This window comes from Gymnoscopelus braueri (assembly GCF_963280865.1).
Source record: "Gymnoscopelus braueri genome assembly, chromosome: 23".
NCBI classification, from domain to species: Eukaryota; Metazoa; Chordata; class Actinopteri; order Myctophiformes; family Myctophidae; genus Gymnoscopelus; species Gymnoscopelus braueri.
In genome coordinates, this window is record NC_137625.1 from 7863396 (window position 1) to 7883952 (window position 20557).

At 40.2% G+C, this 20557-nt stretch overlaps 2 protein-coding genes across 2 annotated transcripts in view; both read right to left on the reverse strand.

Annotated features, from left to right (window-relative positions):
- Positions 1 to 15669, reverse strand: part of slc37a3 (solute carrier family 37 member 3) — a 28516-nt gene extending 12847 nt beyond the window's left edge. Inside the window, 10 exon segments of the mRNA XM_080421674.1 lie at positions 753 to 888; positions 890 to 989; positions 3339 to 3423; positions 4003 to 4099; positions 6442 to 6587; positions 7346 to 7429; positions 8886 to 8978; positions 10710 to 10824; positions 13009 to 13268; positions 15598 to 15669. Coding sequence (XP_080277800.1) covers positions 753 to 888; positions 890 to 989; positions 3339 to 3423; positions 4003 to 4099; positions 6442 to 6587; positions 7346 to 7429; positions 8886 to 8978; positions 10710 to 10824; positions 13009 to 13088 — 936 coding nt within the window. The 5' untranslated portion in view covers positions 13089 to 13268; positions 15598 to 15669.
- On the reverse strand, positions 14550 to 20145 carry LOC308079235 (C-C chemokine receptor type 8-like; the record flags this gene model as incomplete). Its single annotated transcript, XM_080420611.1, has 3 exons — positions 20035 to 20145; positions 18165 to 19158; positions 14550 to 14612 (listed from the first exon to the last, which is right to left on the reverse strand). The coding sequence occupies exons 1-3, from the start codon at positions 20082 to 20084 to the stop codon at positions 14550 to 14552; spliced, it is 1107 nt and encodes a 368-aa protein (XP_080276737.1). The 5' UTR covers positions 20085 to 20145.
- Positions 20146 to 20557: the final 412 nt, after the last annotated feature.

Here is a 20557-nt window from a genome sequence, read left to right on the forward strand (position 1 = left end):
AACCACTTTCTGGTGTTCATATTTTGGGCATGTCATTACAGGCATGCCCAGACAAGTGTTTGCAACATCATTGAAAATAGCAGATCTACAAGCTCACAACACGTTGCAGCTCGTAGGTCGGCTGTATTTTCGAATAGCCAAAGTATAAAATAAGTGGTTAAAAGATTGGTACATCTGGTACTGAATGAGAGAGACCAAATATGCTCACAAAATATGACGGCAGGAAGGAGACTGAGGGGGGGTGACTCATCCTACTAGAAATGTGTGTCTGTAGTTCACCTATCTTGAGCACCGTCCGTCCGACCGACTTTAAACTCGGCACCCATGTCACTGACGACCCCTGGGAGTGCTTTACCCGGCCTCGAGTCGGACGGGCGGGCGGTTCAAATCAATATCACGATTATTTAAAACTTTTGCCATGATTAAGATTAGGGAATGATTATTAAATAGCCAATCTACAAGCACCACAACGCATCGCAATGTGACATGCTGTGAGCCTGTAGATCGGCTATTTTATACATTTTTGTACAACAAAGTGCTTAATCAGACTTTAGTCAATTATGAAAAAGATATTCAATTTTTTTGTCTTTTTAAATAAATTCTTAAACCTGCTTCTGAATGATTCGTTTAGAGAGACACACATTTTATGATGTTTAGAGGGAATCTTTAAAATCCTAAAGGATCCCAGCCCTATAACTGTACATTGAACAGAGATGAGTTCTTCCATCACGGTCAAGACAACATGGACTCACGGGTAGGACGCCGGGCAGGCAGAAGGCCTGGCAGAACCCGATGGGGGCGGGAGGAGGACGGGGCGGCGGCTCGTCCTGTTCCTGGATGGAGTAGTAGCCTCCGTTACACACCTCCACCTCCTCCTCCCCCCCCCCCCTCCTCCTCCTCCTCCTCCTCCTCGTCACTCATCAGAGGGCGGTGGCTGTCCGTGTCCGTCTCCACCCGCCGCACACACGGCTCCTCCTCCAAACTCAGACCTGACGGAGAGACGCAACATGGAGAGAGAGACAGAGAGAGAGAGAGAGAGAGAGAGACACACAGAGAGCAGCCATGTTCAATACAATCTCTGGGAACAAGACTTTCTACACCAGTGTTTCCCAAACACTGGGTCGGGACCCAATTTTACGGGTCGTGAGTAAACTTTTGTTTATTTCTGAAGATCTTTTTAAAGTAAATTAATTAAAGGGTAAGACCACTTTGGTAGAGGTTTGGGTTGTGTAGTTACCTTGCCATGATGTAACTCCAAAGGTGGACAAGAAATCAAAAATAATTGCTCCATTGATTAGAAATTGATAATTCAAAATATGCTCCTCATTGACTTACATTGTACGGTAAAACAGCTCTCAAAGTCACTCTTTTAGTACGTAAACGAACACAAACAAAGTTGATTCAGACAATATAGAACATCATCAAACCCAGTACGGTTTTTTTTTTTTATAAAAATGTGAACTTCCTGTTGATTTTACTATTTGAAGATCCCAATCCGGATCCGCGGATCCAGTCCGGGTTTTCTTCTTAATAAAAATGGTAAAATCATCAGGAAGTTGACATTAATTTTTTTTAAATAAACAGTACTGGGTTTGGTGATGTTCTATATTGTCTGAATCAACTTTGTTTGCATTCGTTTATGGGGTAAAAGAGTGACTTTGAGAGCTGTTTTACCGTACAATGTAAGTCAATGAAGAGCATATTTTGAATTATCAATTTCTAATCAATGGAGCAATTATTTTCGATTTCTTGTCCACCTTTTGGAGTTACATCATGGCAAGGTAACTACACAACCCAAACCTCTACCAAAGTGGTCTTGCCCTTTAACAAGACATTTCAGAAGAATTTCATACATTTTCAATTAACATTCATAAAAAAATAAAAAAAAATGTGACAATAGCAGATCTACAGGCTCACAATGCGTCGCGATGCGTTGTGAGCTTGTAGTCGGCTAGTTTCACTAGTTTGGGTCCCGGGGAGACATCAAATGTCTATGTCTCGAGCTAAAACGTTTGGGAACCACTGTTCTACACCACCGATTCTCAGCGTGGGGGTCCGGTGACCCCCAGGGGTCCTTGAGGGGGTTCCAGGGGGTCCCCAGCTAAATGACTGCTATTTAACGGTTCTGTAACTCTGAGAGTCATCATTTGGTCCATTTGTATAGTGTGCTGTACGTATATTGGGGTCCCCAGAGATAAAAAAGATCTTATCAAATGGTGGTCTGTGGCCTAATATGCATATCAAACGGGGGGTCCTTGAAATGAAAAAGGTTGAGAATCACTGCCTATAGCTACAGGGTGAACTATTTTAAACACCCATTCCTCTGCAAAATAATGAAAGGCATGCAAACTCTATAATATACAATTCTATATAATAGAGTTAAATAACTCCATAATGTATTATTACATGTAATTGAGTTTTATTATATATAATTCTATGGAACAGACCCAAGAGAAAAGGTTTACTGTTGTGCGTGAACTCACTCTCATTGAGACCAGTAGTACTACTTGTCCACCAGTAGGTGTCCTACCAGACAGACAGCAAGGTCTAAATGTCTCAATGGAAGAGTAGGAAGACCACCTCCAACCACTGTACATGTTTTATTGTATTAACATATCGTTGCTGTCGGGCAGAATCCTCTTATCTACATATTTTTACTGTTTGTGTTTTTTCATAAATTAATGCCCTACTACTTGATCATACTCACATCAAAAGTATCAAAAGTAGCAGATCTGCAAGCCTGCAATGCAGTCAACACGTATCTTACAACCAGTGGTGTAAAGTAACTAAGTACATTTACTCAAGTACTGTACTTAAGTACAATTTCGAGGTATTTTTACTTTACTGGAGTATTTCCAATTTTCTGTTCTTTTACTTCTACTCCACTACATCTCAGAGGCAAATATTGTACTTTTACTCCACTACAATTATTTAAAAACTTTAGTTACTAGTTACTTTGCAGATATACATTATTATATTTTAAAACATACATTAACCACTTCAGCCCTATTTTATACATAGGCTATTTGAAAATAGCCGATCTACAAGCTCACAACGTGTCGCATCGCGACGCGTTGTGAGCTCGTAGATCTGCTATTTTCAAACATTTTAGTACTTTTACTTTTGGTACTTTAAGTACATTTTGATACCAATACTTTTGTACTGTTACTCAAGTACATTTTGAATTCCGGACTTTTGTAACGGAGTAGTTCTACATAGTAGTATTGATACTTTTACTTAAGTAAAACATTTGAGAACTTTTTCCACCACTGCTTACAACACACATTCAAATGATGGGTAAGGTAATCGCTATCCAAGAAGCTTGTTGGGACACTTACCAACTTCTTTGGGGGAGGTGAGCAGACCAAAGAACACGACCACGCCGCCAGCAAACTGCACCACAGACGTCACTAGAAAGGCATACTGAACACAACCACAACCAGTTAGCATATACTTTTGTACTTTAGCTATCAAAATACAAATGTCTTCTAAATAATTTTTTTCTGAAAAACTTATGTTGCTATAATATCAGTGGTGCTCAAACTTTATCATAATTGTCAAGGGCCCCCAAAATTAAATGCATTTGGCCACGGACCCCCATCTCAAAATATTTCATACCAGGGACCCCGAAGAAGCAAAGATTTGAGTTACAAATGTTCGCTTTAAAAAGATATATATATATATATATATTCAAAGATTTGCACACGTTTTCACGATTAAAAAAATAAATAGCAGATCTACAAAAAATAGCAGATCTACAAGCTTTTATTTTATATGCATTAGTAGGCGATGGACCCCCATTTGATGGCATTTTTATCTCTGGGGCCAAAACATACACTGTAAAATCAATGTTAATCTAACTCCGAGAGAGTACAAATGGAACCAAATGGACCCGCAAGGGGACCCCCTGGAACCCCTTCAAGGACCCCTTTGAGAACCACCAGCTTACACATCATGCACCAGTTAAGTGTGTGTGTGTGTGTGTGTGTGCGCGCGCCTCACCTCGTATCCGTACTTGAGCACGCTGGATGCCAGGAAGGCTCCCAGGATGTTCCCCACAGAGGCGCACGCGCTCCACAGCCCAAATATGAAGCCTCGCCTGCAAGACCAAATGGATGTCGAATGTATTTTATTGTTTGTTCAAAAACAAGTTCATCATTAAATACAGGTGGCTTATGTGGTCTGTAAACGTGCCATCGTTACACCAGGCCCAGAGTCAATTAGACCTAAATTACCTCTTCGATCCTTCAAAAGAGGACCATCCATCGTTTGTTGAAACTGTGCAATCATGTCAGGTTTGTTGAAATTGGCACATATCACATTCTGGAACAGAATGTCTAACTCTTGCTATTAAAATCCCAACTGATGTTTACAAGTCATCCAACTGCCAAAAAAAACACATTCTGTGACTCAGGCCCCTGAATGGTGCCTGTGTTTTGGCTGCAGCCTGGCATGAATGGATATGATTCAGCATGGGTGCGTGTGCGTGTGTCTGCGCGCGTGCGTGTGTGCGTGTGTGTGTGTGTGTGTGTGTGTGCGTGTGTCCTGGTGTGAATGTATTTCTAGATTAGGGTCATGACATGTTGTAAGGTCAGATGTTGGATAGATTATTAACCTGCAATTTGGTAAACACACACTCAGCCCTCGCTCACATATCTTTTCCTGCAATGTCAAAGAGAATGAAGTGGTTGTGTTTAAGTACAAGCCCTTCTGAGATTAAAGGGAATGGTTGAAAGCCCAAAACGGGGCCTTGAGCCATTCCCTTGAGTTTACAGCAGGCATTCTCCATTATACAGAGTTCTCATCTACGGTATCTCACATGACATAAACTTGCTAAACTGAAGCAAACTCTCCACTCCGAGCTACAAAATCGTGGGTCATTTGGTAATTTCTGCACTTTACATTATCCATTTTAAACACAATATTAACCCTGGTGAACCTATTTTGGGCAGATTTTCAATAACTTGAGGGCTTGTCTGGTCTCTGAAACCAGACAACTCTTTCACAATCTTCGAATGCTACAGAGACTGTAACTGTCATCTGTTTGTCATTTTCCTTGATGAAAATATATACTTTATATAATGAAAATAGAATTTCCATTTCTGCTAAGCAGCAAGCTAGATACGGTAGATAGGTAACAAATTTGACTTATTTATGTCGTACAGTATGGCAAACTATATAGGGTTTAATGTTGTGTTAATATGTATCAATATCTCAATATAACCAGGCGATCAGACAGCTCTACTGAAACCTCTGGTGACATGAGAAAAAAACAACAAAACAACTACATTGCATAACCAATTGAAAGTCTTTAGGGTGATGGTGTTTCATATTGGGACGGAATCATGATTGGTTTTCAGAGCATTAGGTGTAGGTTTGTGAGAGTAGGTTTTCTCTACTGTTCTAGCAACCTACTGTGCATTGCATTTAGATGTCACCAGACCGAGATACGGTAAGCAGAAACCTCCAATCATCTGGCAACCTCCAATCATCTGGCTAATATCTCAGTTCTAATACAGTATCTCTGTATTCCGTTGTTTCAGAAACATTCAGTGTATCTTTGTGAGCAGCGTGTACTTTTCTGCATATCTTTTCTCCAAGTAATCTCTTTCTTGACCTTCCAAACCTGTTTTACTTGAGTCGCCCTTCTCAAATCTGATAAAAACTGAGATCCCCCACACATGCACAGACACATATACACAATATACTTCTCATACGATGAATTGCAAAAATAGCAGATCTATAAGCTTACAACATGTCGCGAAGAATTGCGTTTTTTATAACAATTTTTTACAATATAATGACATACCCAAAATATGGATGGGACGATATGAAAGTTACGATTATTGTGGCAAAAAATCTTGCGATTAACGATAGTATTGTGATTATCAAAATATGCTTAACCCTTTTGGGGTTGTTGTTTTATATAGCAACATACATTTTTACTATTTTTTTAATAAATAAAGTTTTTCGTTAAAAAAAAGAATCGGCCTAAGGTCTAAAAGGGTTAAAACGGCACTTTTGTTAAACCTCTTTAACCCCCAGCACAAAATGTTGCGATTTGTATAGAGTGAAATAAGAGCGTACCAAATGCGTTCTTTACAGGTCCGTTTTATCAAGTATAGAGGGTGGTACTGAATTTGCAGCTCAACAAAAGCCAATTCATCCTAGCGTTTCACGATAAATTTAAATCTCCACGATGCGATTATTGTTTTGCGTCACGATAAACGATAATAGCGATGATCGTCCCATCCCTAACCCAAAATAGGGATGCCAGGTTGAAAAGGGACGAAAGCAAGTTATGACTTTGTGCAGCATGTTAAAAATGTTGGACTACCTCCACAGAGACAAAGCCCCTGTGACCTTCGGCACCTCCACCCGGGGTGTGCCCCGCCCCGGACCCCCAGGTTGGGAAACACTGATCCAACGTCCCACACTCACCCGGCCTTGCCGAACCAGTTGCCCATCACAGCCACCACGCACGGCCACACGGCTGACTGCAGCAGGCCGTTGAGCACCCACAGACCACAGTATAGGTAGACGTTGTAGACATGGAGCCATTCTGTCAGGGTCCCAAACACAAACTCCTGCAAACACACCCAAAAAGATGTATTTATTAACCCACTGAGACCTGAGGCCGATTCTACAAATGAGTTCTAAATCAGTAGTTTTCTAACTTTTTCGTGCTAAGGACCCTCAAAATGATATGTATCTGGCTGCGGACCCCCTATCTGAAAAGGTTTTGTGCCAGGGACCCCCAGAAGAGAAGATTTGTGTTGGAGAAAAATCTAAATTAGTTCAAAAGGGGTCTGGTCCGGAACTGCTCTGTCACTGATTCTCAAAGTGGGGTCTGGGGACCCCAAGGGGTCCTTGATGGGGTTCCAGAGGGGTCCCCAGCTACATGATTGTTAGTCAGGTTCAGGTACTGAATGGGCACTTACAGGTCTGTAACTCCGAGTACAAATGGCTCCAGTTGTACACTGTGTGGATTGGACTCCCAGAGATTTTAAATAAAAGTATGAAATGTGGGTCCGTGGCCTAACGCCCATTTATTATGAATATTTGAATGAGGCCCTAATGCAAGTAAAACTTGAAATTAAAATGTTGATTACATCCATTGAAAACATTGTGACCATGTCACTTGAAGGAAGTGGAAATGTTTCAAATTCACACACATACACACAATGCCTTGTTATATTATGTGAAAAGCCACCTGTGTTTGGTCACCTGGACAAATAGAGGTTACAATACAAGTGTGTGTGTGTGTGTGTGTGTGTGTGTGTGTGTGTGTGTGTGTGTGTGTGTGTGTGTGTGTGTGTGTGTGTGTGTGTGCACAGTAACTCACCACCACAGCAGAGCCACACAGGCCGATGCAGAGCACATAGCGCAGGTTCAGTCTGTCCCCGATCACGCCACTTATGTACAGACCCTGTGACATCAAGGACAAGACAACAAATGGAGAAGGAAACCATGAGGGCGGCTGCTACAGTATATTATGATAAACATCTACCCATGGTACTTATGTCATGGTTTTGCTACATTTTCAGTTTGTCTTACAACTCGACATTACTCCTGATGTGGTTAAAATGTGTGAGGATATCTTGCCTGTGTATTTTTTATTTCCTATTGTAAGCTGCAAGGTTCTCTGGCAGACGGGTGGATAGGAACAGACTGACTCCTGATTTAATAGCATCGCGTACCACCCCTCACATTGACTTAATATCAAATCACGTCGCTCTAAAATATAGTCGTGTCCGATGTGAATGCACCCACACACACACCCACACACACACACAGTGCTACTTCTAGATAATCCATGTAATCCGCACACGTAAAAAGACATTTTGTGTAACCCCTGTCTGAAATAAAGTTCCTATTCATCTGTATCACAATGAAAACATTTCTTTAAGGTTTGAGTGAAAGACATACCATGATTTTATCATTTTTTACTTCAATTTTGTTAAATTAATGTTTTATTACCAATAAAATCTTAAATGTTTTGCCAATTATTTGGGGGCCCACCTGCAATATCCTCACCGCCCACCATGAGGCCCCGGCCCACAGGCTGGGAATCGCTGGTGTAAGAGATCACAGATTCTATGCTTGTGTGCAGTGACCCCCCCCACTGCATAATAAGAGATAAGAGGCTGACCTTCTGACCCAGTTCCATCACAATAGAAGCATGTGGAGAATGTCTAGACTGCTGATCTAGCGTCAGTTTTAGCAACTCAAATCCTCATCAAATCTAAAAACCACTGAGGTCCAAGGAAAGCTAAAACCACTCCAGCTACCAGATTGTAAAATGGGTTTCCATAAGATGATACACCACATGCAGTGGTGGAAAGTAACTAAGTACATTTACTTAAGTACTGTACTTAAGTACAAGTTTGAGGTATTTGTACTTTACTTGAGTATTTCCAATTTCCAATACTTTTACTTCTACTCCACTACATCTCAGAGGCAAATATTGTACTTTTACTCCACTACATTTATTTGAAAACTTTAGTTACTAGTTACTTTTCAGATATAAATGATTATATTATTAAACATACATTAACCACTTTAGCCCTATTTTATACCCTATTGAAAATAGCCGATCTACAAGCTCACAACGCGTCGCATCGCGACGCGTTGTGAGCTTGTAGATCTGCTATTTTCAAACATTTTAGTACTTTTACTTTTGGTACTTTAAGTACATTTTTATGCCAATACTTTTGTACTTTTACTCAAGTACATTTTTAATTCTGGACTTTTACTTGTAACAGAGAATTTTTATTTTGCAGTATTGGTACTTTTACTTAAGTAAAGAATTTGAGTACTTTTTCCACCACTGACCACATGTGGATTACAGTTATGATGACGTTCAGTTCAGTACAGTCACTCACCACAGCATATGAGAAGAGGAATATGGTGTCCAGGGCTCCCAGGAAGAGTGTGGCCTCCTCTTCATCTTTAAACAGACGGTTGTCCTCCCATGTCTGAGACACACAGAACAAACATCAGAATAACCATCTAACCGGGTATGGGGTCCTATTTTGTGCGTTGTAAGTACCAGGTACTTAGGACTTGACTGAAGACCTGGAGACGTGGCCAATGCTGTTTGGCTATTTTGAGTGGCCAAACAGACATACAAAATAGGGCCCATAGTCTCTCAAGCCAGACTGTTGCCCCCCACATTTTCACCTCCGTTTGTCCTACTGTAAGTCAAACTATTCAAAGCATAAATAGCTTGCTGCTTAGCAGAAATTACAATTAAAATATATTTTAAGATATATTTTCATGAACGTAAATGACGAAGAGATGAACAGATGACTCACAATGTGATGCCAGATTGTTGGGACTGATCCTGATTCTGGAGAGTCCAACAAACATAACATAATGAGATTTTATATTGGCTATCTTCGCACTACATCGTCGAATAACAAAGTATAAAATAGGGCTTTAGTGGTTTGAATTTGCCTAATTAAAGCTGAAATCCGTAACTTGTATTTACTACCCGAAACACTAACCCAGGTCCCCCTGAGTGTCTACATTTCTGCTCTTGAGCTAAGACAGAAATTCTGTATTTGCTGAATATATATAGCGCTTTGAACTTGCAGTGGTGCTTGTCAACCAGTAGTGGTCCTACGCAGGGGTGTACTGGAGGTGGGGCGCGGTGGATAAAATAATCGACGATTCATCGATTATGGAATTAATCGTTAGTTGCAGCCTTACTGTTAAGTACTGTAGGTGTAAGCATACTGTCAGATGTTTTGAAGCAGTCCAAAGAGAACGTTTGGATAATGGTTTCATGAATGAAATTACAGAGGTGTCTGCAAGGTTAAGGAAGGTATGACAACAATAATGTCTCCCCATTCTGCAAGTAAATAAAATAACATTCTATACAGTATATAATGTGGATTAATAAATAGGCCTATATAGAGGTTATTCAAATCGGCGATCGCTCACATGCGTGTGTATGCGCGAGCGGGTGCACGTGCGCGTGACGTTTTTTTTTTTTTCAATTGCATTGATGACTCGACTCAAGGAATGCGAGTTGACGTCACACCAGAGCTCACAGCTGCATGTCTGCTCTAGAAAAGCCACTAAAAAAAAAATCTTAAAAAAAAAAATGCTTTTTTTTTTTTTTTTTTTTTCTTCGAATAGTCGAATAGTGGTTTGATAGTCGAATAGTCGGTTTGATATTCGAATATTCGAATATTCGACTATTCTGTGAATGCCCTAGCGTGACGTAGCCCTCCACTAGTGAATCCACAGTGGTGTACAGTGGATTTAGCCAACCAACCACAGGATCTAAACGACTCAATAGAAGGGACACACCAAATACAACCACCACAGTTGTATTGGTTATACTCTACCGTACATACCATGGATCTCTGCATATTGACAGACTACAAGCAATAGGCTCCATTATATTCTGAACCACTTCCACCGGTACAGTAACTCAACACAGAAGGAGAGGGGAGTCTATCTAACAGTGGTCTATTGTGATTCCACCCACAGATGACCTCTTACAGGGTAGGGGAGGGTGGGGGGGAAATAAACCAGTACCTCTTTGGCAGCGACAGAAAAATTCCCTAAAGTCTTTGGAGTGCAATTATATATTTTTTTCGCCAGTGGAACAATTCCCACTGGAATGGAAGTGACCTTCTCTTGTCCTCCTCGCGTTGCGTCACATACAGTACAGATGATTATTGCTAATACGTCACCTCTCCCGGGGAGAACGGGGCCACGCTGTCATTGTGGACGGAAGGGGTCCACTGGGCCGAGATGCTCACTTTCACATTACTGAACGTCTTCCTGGACGAGTGCAGCAGCACATAGCTAGAGAGAGAGAGAGAGAGAGAAATATGCAGAGAGACAGAGAGAGAGAGAAATATACAGAGAGACAGAGAGAGAGAGAGAGAAATATGCAGAGAGACAGAGAGAGACAGAGTAACTCAGCAAAGCAACAACCTGGCAGCCTGCACGTAAATTATATTCACACGAACCAGCATACACAGTCAAATTTAACTCTGAGAGGGTACAAATGGAACTTAGATTTGACTAAGGATTTTACTGTGCAGTCATCAATACAATGTGAGCAATCCCGTTCACACTTTTGTTAGGTAGACAGACACAAGCTTATGCATAATTACTGATAACCATTATAGATCTGCAGTGAGCTCACACGTATTACACAATAGCACACAGACAGTCAGTTCCATACTCTATTCTAACCTCAAAAAGTACTCAAATTCTTTACTTAAGTAAAAGTACCAATACTGCAATATAAAAATACTCTGTTACAAGTAAAAGTCCAGAATTAAAAATTTACTTGAGTAAAAATACAAAAGTATTGGCATCAAAATGTACTTAAAGTACCAAAAGTAAAAGTACTAAATATTTGAAAATAGCCGATCTACAAGCTCACAACGCGTCGCGATGCGACGCGTTGTGAGCTTGTAGATCTGCTATTTTCAAATAGCCTAGGTATAAAATAGGGCTAAAGTGGTTGATGTATGTTTCATTATATCATAGTTTATATCTGAAAAGTAACTAGTAACTAAAGTTTTCAAATAATTGTAGTGGAGTAAAAGTACAATATTTGCCTCTTGAGATGTAGTTTTTTAAGTAAAGTATTGGAAATTGGAAATACTCAAGTAAAGTACAAATACCTCAAAATTGTACTTAAGTACAGTACTTAAGTAAATGTACTTAGTTACTTTCCACCACTGATGCTACGTATGCATTGCAGTGTATGTTTACGGTTTGGGGGTAAAGTTGAGGTGAGGTTATTCACAGTGAGAGCAGGATGTTGGCCGTCTTGTGTGACCGGCTGGACAAACGGGTTCTCAAAGTGGTTTATTTGCCTCCGTCTTTGCCACTTGGCACTTTGCAGTGTAAAAGCCGGTGGACCAAGAAGGACAAAGGCGGATTAGGAGAAGAAACACAGTAATACCGCAAAAATCCTGAGCGTTCACTTTAACTCTGAGGGGTCCGGTAACTGCAGCTCTGAAATGAGTCGCCTATCATTTACCAGCAGCGGTAGTCAAAGAGACTAGTCTATTTGTTCACAATTTGTCATGTACAGTATGTGTATGTGTTGGAGAAAGAAAGAAAGAAAGAATCCCTAAAGAATGCCTAAAATCGTCAATCTACAAGTTCACAACGTATCCCGTGTGCGACACCTTGTGAACTTGTAGATCGGCTATTATTGCTAATTGTTTTTTAAGAAATATATGCTATTTTTGAATAGCATATATAGCACGCACGCAACTAAGTACAGACTTCAGGCCTTGAAGGCTTAGACGGGTCTGGATGGCTGGAAGTGGTCAAACATCGACCCAAACCGCCACGTTGGGGTTTTGTTGAGGTGTACAGTGTGCGGTCTCTTAAAAGGCTCAGCTGCAGACCTCACTTTACTTTTCTTATCAGACTCTCCTGATAAGCAAGTCTGATATGGGCTCACACTTATGATACTTAAACTACTGCAGTCAAACATTAACTCGCCACCGGCTGCACGGTAAAATCCTCAGTGTTAATTTAACTCAGAGAGAGTACAAATAGACCCTTGTTTAATCCACGGATGAATCAACACTGGGGAATTTTCTGTGTACCGAGTGCGGTGTAAATAAATAAACTGACTTCTGAATGTACATTTCAGTTTAGCAGCAGTCGACCTAGTCTTTAGATGTCACATTTTCAACAAAATAAATAATCCTACCCCCCCCCCCCCCCCCCCCAAAAGTAGCTTTTTACTTTAAAATCTCCTCAAATCGAAACTTTAATCAAAGTTTTTCAAATCGATTAGAAGATGTTGCACCTTCTGACAACATATGGGTCAAAACATTGGTAATCGGAAGGGCTTGGACTCTCCAAAATCAGGATCAGTCCCAACAATCTGGCATCAGCCCGGCTCTACTGAGAAGTCGGCTATAGTCAGGTCAGGTCAGGTCTTAACGGGTTAAAATAACCCACACCCATCTGCGAAAAGGCCGGGGGAGCGCTGCGGGTCTAACAGGTTACCTAAAGAAGGTGAGGAGGAAGGCTGCGAGGTGATGATGGGTGTACTGCGTCGGATAGCCACAGCACGAGGAGGGAGGCATCACAGGGTCAGCTGGCTGGGAGGAGGACGGAGAAGGAGAAGGGGGGAGCAGGTGGAGTAGGTGTAACTTCAGGGAACAGCCACGGGAGAAAGAGGAGGAGGAGGAGGAGGGGATCAGCTAAGGTGGTCCACAATGGTAGCTAGGAGGACGCAATGGCCTACATCCACACAACAGCTTTGTCTGGAAAGAGAAGGAGTCGACAATGAAAACGCTGACTGGATTTAGAAGCCCTTCTTGCGTTTCTTTCTGGAGATTAAAAAAATAAATAAATTCAGACATAAAAAAAACAAGTCGAACATAAACTTCAGAAATTGTAAAAACAAAGAAGAATCCATTCAAACAGGGACAATAACACATCAACAAGCTCACAACACGTGGCATTGCAGCGCGTTGTGAGCTTGCCTTGGAGGTCGGCTATTTTCACTGTTTTTGGAATAGGGCTTTAAGAGGTTAATTTTGTAAGTTTGTGTCCCGGGGAGACACCAGAACGACGCTTTCAGGCTGGCACTAGCACAAGTTGGAGGTGTTGCTATGGTGGAATGCTGAAGCATTTATCGATGCACACAAGGTTGGATTTGCTGGAGCGGATAGGGAGGGAATCCATGCCTCTGCTTTTGAGACCCCCATCTCTTTTTTTAAATATTTTTGGGCTTTTTTTATGCCTTTGTTGATAGGATAGGATAGTAGGCTGACAGGAAATGGGGAGAGAGAGATGGGGAGTGACATGCAGCAAAGGCTGTCGGGATCGGGACTCGAACCCGCGAAGCGCTGTCAGGCTACTTTGGAGCCTAGGTGCCCGGACCGCTACGCCAGCGGTCCGAGCCCGAGATCCCCATCTCTGGTCACTCATTTTTATGGCTGGTGGGGATACATTTACTCCCTGCTTCTAGTCAGACTGAATTAAATACATGCAGCATGTCCTTTTGGGAAATGATATGTTGAATAATATGAAAAATGTTGCATTTAATAAGAGATATATGTAAGCTACATTAACTACCTATTTCGGGCAAAAAGGTTTTACAGTAATTATTTAAAAAAATATTTTTTAATTATCTTTTTTTAAATTCAAAAAAAGAAATTGCCTATTAACTAGCTCACAACGTGATGTGACGAGTGACGTGTATGTTTGCTATTTGTCATACAATGAAGTATCGGGCTTAAAGGGATAGTTCCCCCCAAAATGACTTTTTTTCCCCATCGATTAGTCACCCCATGGAGACTTGATTTCATGGATATTTTTTTGTTTTTGTCGCATTCCTAAGATAATAATTTGATGACCGGCAGCGGTTCCGATAAGAGACACAAAGAGTCTCCTTTGTGTCTCCTACCGGAACCGCTGCCTACCGGTCCGAAAACAAAACAAATATCCATGAAATCAAGTCTCCATGGGAGAGACTAATAGATAGAAAATAAGTATTTTTTGGGGGGTGAACTATCCCTTTAAGTTAAGCTTGGAAAATGCTACCTCTGGTGCACCTTTGGATGAGAGCCACCATAGACAGGTATTCTGGCCAGCACTCCGCCCTGAAACACCCGAAACCCACATAGAAAGGGAAAGGGAGATTACAGTAGTTACAGACTGAGAGAGTTGTTGTTGTCGTTATTGGGTTATCAAGTGGTCAAACATTTGCTTCAGTAAATTAGGCCCTGGGTGGGCAGCTAGCCCTGAAACATGACTGTCAAACCACAAGCGTCATGTGAACCATGGCTAGGTGGGCAGCCTACTTCTGGAAAGTAATAGAGCTTTAAGATTGACTGGTAAGCTACTACGTATTAATGTTACATAACAGTTTTCTAACCTTCCTTATAATTACATAATTCGGTAATTTACCCTCACATAATATGTCTATATTTACTGAAATCACACTTCTGAACCTGATGATGGACTAGTCATACAGAAAATCAATCCAGAAAATCTCTGTTGAAGGCCTGTTGTGTATATTATGTATATGTATATGTATATGTATATGTATGTGTATGTGTATGTGTATGTCTGTATCAAGCAATGAATTGAATTGCTGGTGTCCCAGAATCACCCATAGGTGATTCTGGGACACCAGCATGTTGAACTGGTTTGATTGTTTTTTTGATTGATTGAATACTTTATTATTACCAATGCATGGGTTATAGTTTGTTGATCAGATTTGTTTACAAGGCTGAGACTGATTGTTGGTGGATCTGAGGCAATTTATTACACATTTTCAAACCATGTAATAAGGAAATAAACAGAGCCCTTGTCAACATATGCAGCTATATTTACAGTTTTCTTGAGGACATAATGCTGTCTAGGTTAATAATAATCCCACTTCTGACACCAATGTAACGTCAGACAACATATATACTAAAGATATATGATGTCTAGTATCTTTAGTATGGCACATATGTTAATAATAGCCTCATTCTGCTCATTTAACACCAATGTAACGAACACTCCGAGCAGACAGCCAACACGTACGGTTGAGGCATTTAAAAAACAGTAAAAATATAAAGCAGTGGTTTTAAATCTTACCTGTTTGTGTTGTTTTTGTTGTAAGGCGTTACGCTGCTTTATGTGACTGTGTGTTTACTGTGACAACAGCAGGATGCGCCGATGCGGATAGGAAGGCTCTTATTTCCATAGCCTGGAGGGACGGTCGTGCTTGTGATTGGCCAGTCTGCGCTGCCAATGGAGACGACGTTAAATGTTGAATGTTTTTTTTTGTCTCCGTACGTGTGTTGTAGATTAAAATCGTCAGTGGTGGAAAAAGTGCTCAAATAATTTTGCTTCAGTAAAAGTACCAATACTGCAATGTAGAAATACTCTGTTACAAGTAAAATTCCGGAATTAAAAAATGTACTTGAGTAAAAGTGCAAGAGCATTGGCATCAAAATGTACTGGGTATATATGGGGTAAAGTACCAAGTAGAAAGTTCACATTATGCAGAATGTCCCATTTCACAAATTTTCTAATTTATAAAATGTATAAAAAATCTTTTGAAAATTGTGAGCTTGTATCAGCTATTTTCAAATGGACGAAATGTATATCGGGGCTGAAGTGGTTATAATGTATGTTTTGTAATAATATTCAAAATCTACAAAGTAACTAGTAACTAAAGTTTACAAATAATTGCAGTGGAGTAAAAAGTGAAATATTTGAGTAGAATTTAGTAAAAGTACTGAAAACTGTAAATACTCCAGGAAAGTAAAAATACCTCAAAATGTTACTTAAGGACAGTACTTGAGTAAATGTACTTCGTTACTTACTTACTTTACACCACTGACTGTAAAACAGCCCAAATAAATCTCTGTTGTCTCCACGCGTCACAGCAGTTGCCTGACAACCGGGCACTCCAGGATATGGGATACTTGCGATCGCGTCACCGTTAGCTAATGGTGTGTTACCGCCGCCAGCTGGCCAGAGGTGGAACAACAGACACGTTGAAGGTAAAACATCCGCACACGCACACATGGTTTAAAGCTCCAAAAAATGAATTAATTTAATGGTACAATTAACGTTTCGACCTTTTAGGTCCTCATAAGTCAAATATTTTAATGACAGACAAAGGAACATACATACAAAAAAATTGTATAGGCCTATATAATATATACACAATTTTATTATGTTCCTTTTCTGTCACTAAAATATTTGCCTGACGTAAGATACATTATTATGTTCCTTACTCTGTAGCCTATACCAGCTGGATTTCTGCTGTGTTGATTTCGTAGATTTTTGCCAATCCTCTGCATGTTTTTTGTTTTTCTTTCTTCCCTTCTTCTTTTTCTTTTCTCTTACTGAAAACAACAGAAATAATGGAGCTTGTAAAAAACGAATTTCACACACTTCTTTACACCTGTAAACCTGTGATGTGACAATAAAGATAATTCTGATGATTCTGATTCAGCAGAAGGAACGCTGAAAAGGAATGTCGTATAGCCTAGTATGTTTTGGAAAGCAACACGTTTGAATACAAAACATAAACTATATTCTGATGGTAATCATTGCTATAGTGTTTGTTCAGTAACATGGGTCTCCCTGTCTCTACATCTCTTTATGTTCTGGTGGGTTACAAATGAAAAGCAACCCCACAAAGATCATTTGTCAACTTCTTGCATAAGCCCCCCTAGGGTTTCTTACCATAATAAGATATCAGAATATATGGCTATTTAAAAGTTTTTTATTTTAACAATAAAATATCACTTATATACTACCTTACAATGCTTACATTATTACACATTAATACATAAAATACCTCCTTAGACTCTGCTGCTTAAGGAGACTTAGAAATTGAAAGTGTCTAAAAAAAAGAACACAGTCACACTGATGGTAGATGTTCATGGATGTTACGAAATTATCCTTTCCAGCTGCAAGAAGAGAAAATGAAAGTGACTTTTTATCGTGAGCAACAAAACGAAACTACAGTATGGTACTGATGGATTTCTTTTTTTTTTTACAAAAGACAGCTGACCATGCCTGACCATACAGATGTTATTAAGTTACAAAGCCCAACAGATCTTTGGACATGCCAAACTGTTAAAAAGTAAATTAGTTAATTTATTTAGTTAATTTATAGAATTAATAATAATAATAATAATAATAATAATAATAATAATAATAATAATAATAATGGATTTTATTTATAACGCACTTTACATTTACAGGAAATCTCAAAGTGCTACAGAAGGCAATTGCATAAAAACAGAAACATCACACCAGTAAAAGAAAACAATAACTAGGAAACTAGAAGAGAACTATTAAAACATGGGGGCAAAGTAAAACCAGCTACAAAAATGCTTTGCTAAAAAGGTAGGTCTTTAGTCCTCTCTTAAAACAATCAACTGACTATGGAGCTCTCAGGTGGACAGGGAGGGCGTTCCACAGTTCGGGGGCGGCCGAGCAGAAAGCCCGGTCGCCCATGGTACGAAGCTTTGCCTTGTGGGTTTTGAGGAGGTATGTGTTTGAAGAGCGGGTGTTGCGGGTGAATTAATGCTTTCAATTTGTCTTAATGCAATTGAATCCTCACAATTGTCATCCACACAGGGGGTTTGTGGATTACCAGGCCCTGTGACTCTGTTCAGAGGGATAAGGGAGGTCATAACCTGACACAGCCTACATGGAGCACTGTTCATCAACCTAAGGAGGTCCCTGAACCTCCCCCCTACACAAAAATACAGGAGGGGGTTGAGACAGCTGTGAGAGTAAGCAATGGCCTCTGTGATTTGTAAAGTCAATTTGATTGCCTTGCTGCTGACACATTCTGTATAGACACCAAGCAACTCCAAGGCTTTGAAGAAGGAAGCAACATTATAGGGCGTCCAGCAGCAGAAAAACGCAGCTACAACAACGAGAACCAAACGGATTGCGCTTTGTTTCATGGGTGTCTGGCTCGACCGGAGCACACAAATGATCCTGGTGTAGCAAAAACCCATGATGGCCATCGGAATCAGTAAGCCTAGAATATTCATTTTGAAAAGGCCGAAGATACCCCAGAAGTGCCTTTCGTATGGTGTGGAACCATTCTCAGGAGTGTATAAAGGAGCACAGTATATTCTTTTGCTCGGGTTTGGGGACTCCTGTACCTGAAGAAAAAGCAGTGTTGGAAAAGCGGCGAGAAATCCAGCAAACCATATAACAGCAGCTATAGTCATTCCAACAGAGCGTGTTCTTGTTTCTGGTGCAGAAAATACGTACACTATAGCCAGGTACCAGTCAACACTCATCAGGGTGATGAAAAATATCCCGCAGTAAAAGCCAATATGGTAAGCACCGAGGACCACCTTGCACATAGCATCCCCAAACACCCACTGGTCCCGGGCTTGGTGGGCTAGGAAGGGAAGGGTGCACACTAGGAGAATATCAGCAAAGGCCAGGTTGAGGAGGCACACATCAGTCATGGTTCGGATCCGTTTCCCAAATATTTTGACCCAGACGACAAACACATTCCCTAGAAATCCCACGACAAAGAAGAGAGAATAGAGCACTGGTAGAAAGTAGGATCCATGATGTTTATATTCACACGGGGCGGAGTGGACATCGGTGTAGTCAATGTAGTCATCGTCGGAAGAGGATTCATTGGTTGCCATGGTAGAAGATCTAAGACTAATTGCAGGAAAAGTGAAGGGATTAGGTGCATTTTGTATATATATACTGTATTAGTATATTGGGTCAGTTCTTGAAAGAAAACAACATAGCCGCCCTAATAGAGCTGTGTATACATTTTAAGGATTGTGCTTCAAGAGTCTCTATATTACAATGTGTTCATTCCAGACTGTTTTTAAAAAAAAAGTATTTAGGTGTTTTCAGGGAGACTACTTGCATTGATGCACATAAAAAATTACGCAAATGGGGGAAGAATTACGTTTATTAAGGTTAGCCTACGGTTTATTCGAGGAAGCAGTAAAACCTCATGCTCAGTGCTTCAACCACAATGATTGAATAAATAAATAAAACCTGTAACCTAGGCTTGCGTCACACCCAGCTGTCAAACTAAAGTTATTTCTTTGTTGTAGCTAAGCAATATTTCATAATATAAAGACAATCTTAAAGAGAAAATTACCCAATTTGGTCAAACCAGACAAGACTGGCTCCGTCTCCATTCAACCTAAGTTTCACATTCATAAGGCCATAAACAAATACTCCATGGAGCACGACTGTGGCTTGCTACTATATTATACTATACAGTATTATCTTAACATTCTTATAGGCCTACTAATAGTAGTATAACAATCATGTTAGATATATAATGGTATAGTAGGCTACTATACCATTATTATCTAACATGATTGTTATACTATATTATATAATTAAATACTATCTTACTCTATCATATTTATTATTATTATTATTGCTACTACTTGTATTTGCATATATCTCCCTCTCTCTCTCTCTCTCTCTCTAAAAGGTTTGAGAAACACTAAACAGTAAATTTGAAACAAAACAGTTGTTCATTTAACAAGAAGACGGCCTTACCCGTTAAATGGAGCAAAATCCATATTACTTCCAGAGTTCACGTCAACCATAAAGCTCGTCCAGATACACAAACAGAGGAAGAATTAGCCCATTATATTAGGAGCGTCCGGCATGGAGCTGCTCACAGCAATCTGAGGGTTTATTCGAGGGAGCAGTGATTGAACATCACATTCAACCCAAAAAAAAGAGAGATCTCAGAGAAAACTTGCATCACACCTGTGTGTGTGGGCGGTGGTGAAACAAACACCTCTGCTCAGCAGCTTAAAAAAATAATGAGGTGGGGGAAAGCCTATCTATCTCAGATCGATAGATAGACACATCCTGTATCACATCCTGTGTAGATAAACACATCCTGTGTTACAACCCACAAGGTTGTATGATTTTACTCAAACCACCATAGATCTCATTCTACCATCGGACGGGTCCAAAATATCAGTTATTGTATTTGGACTAAGTGATCATTATATGATCTTTTGTATACGTAATAAACAAAAACCTAAGACCGGCTGTCACAAAACATTCG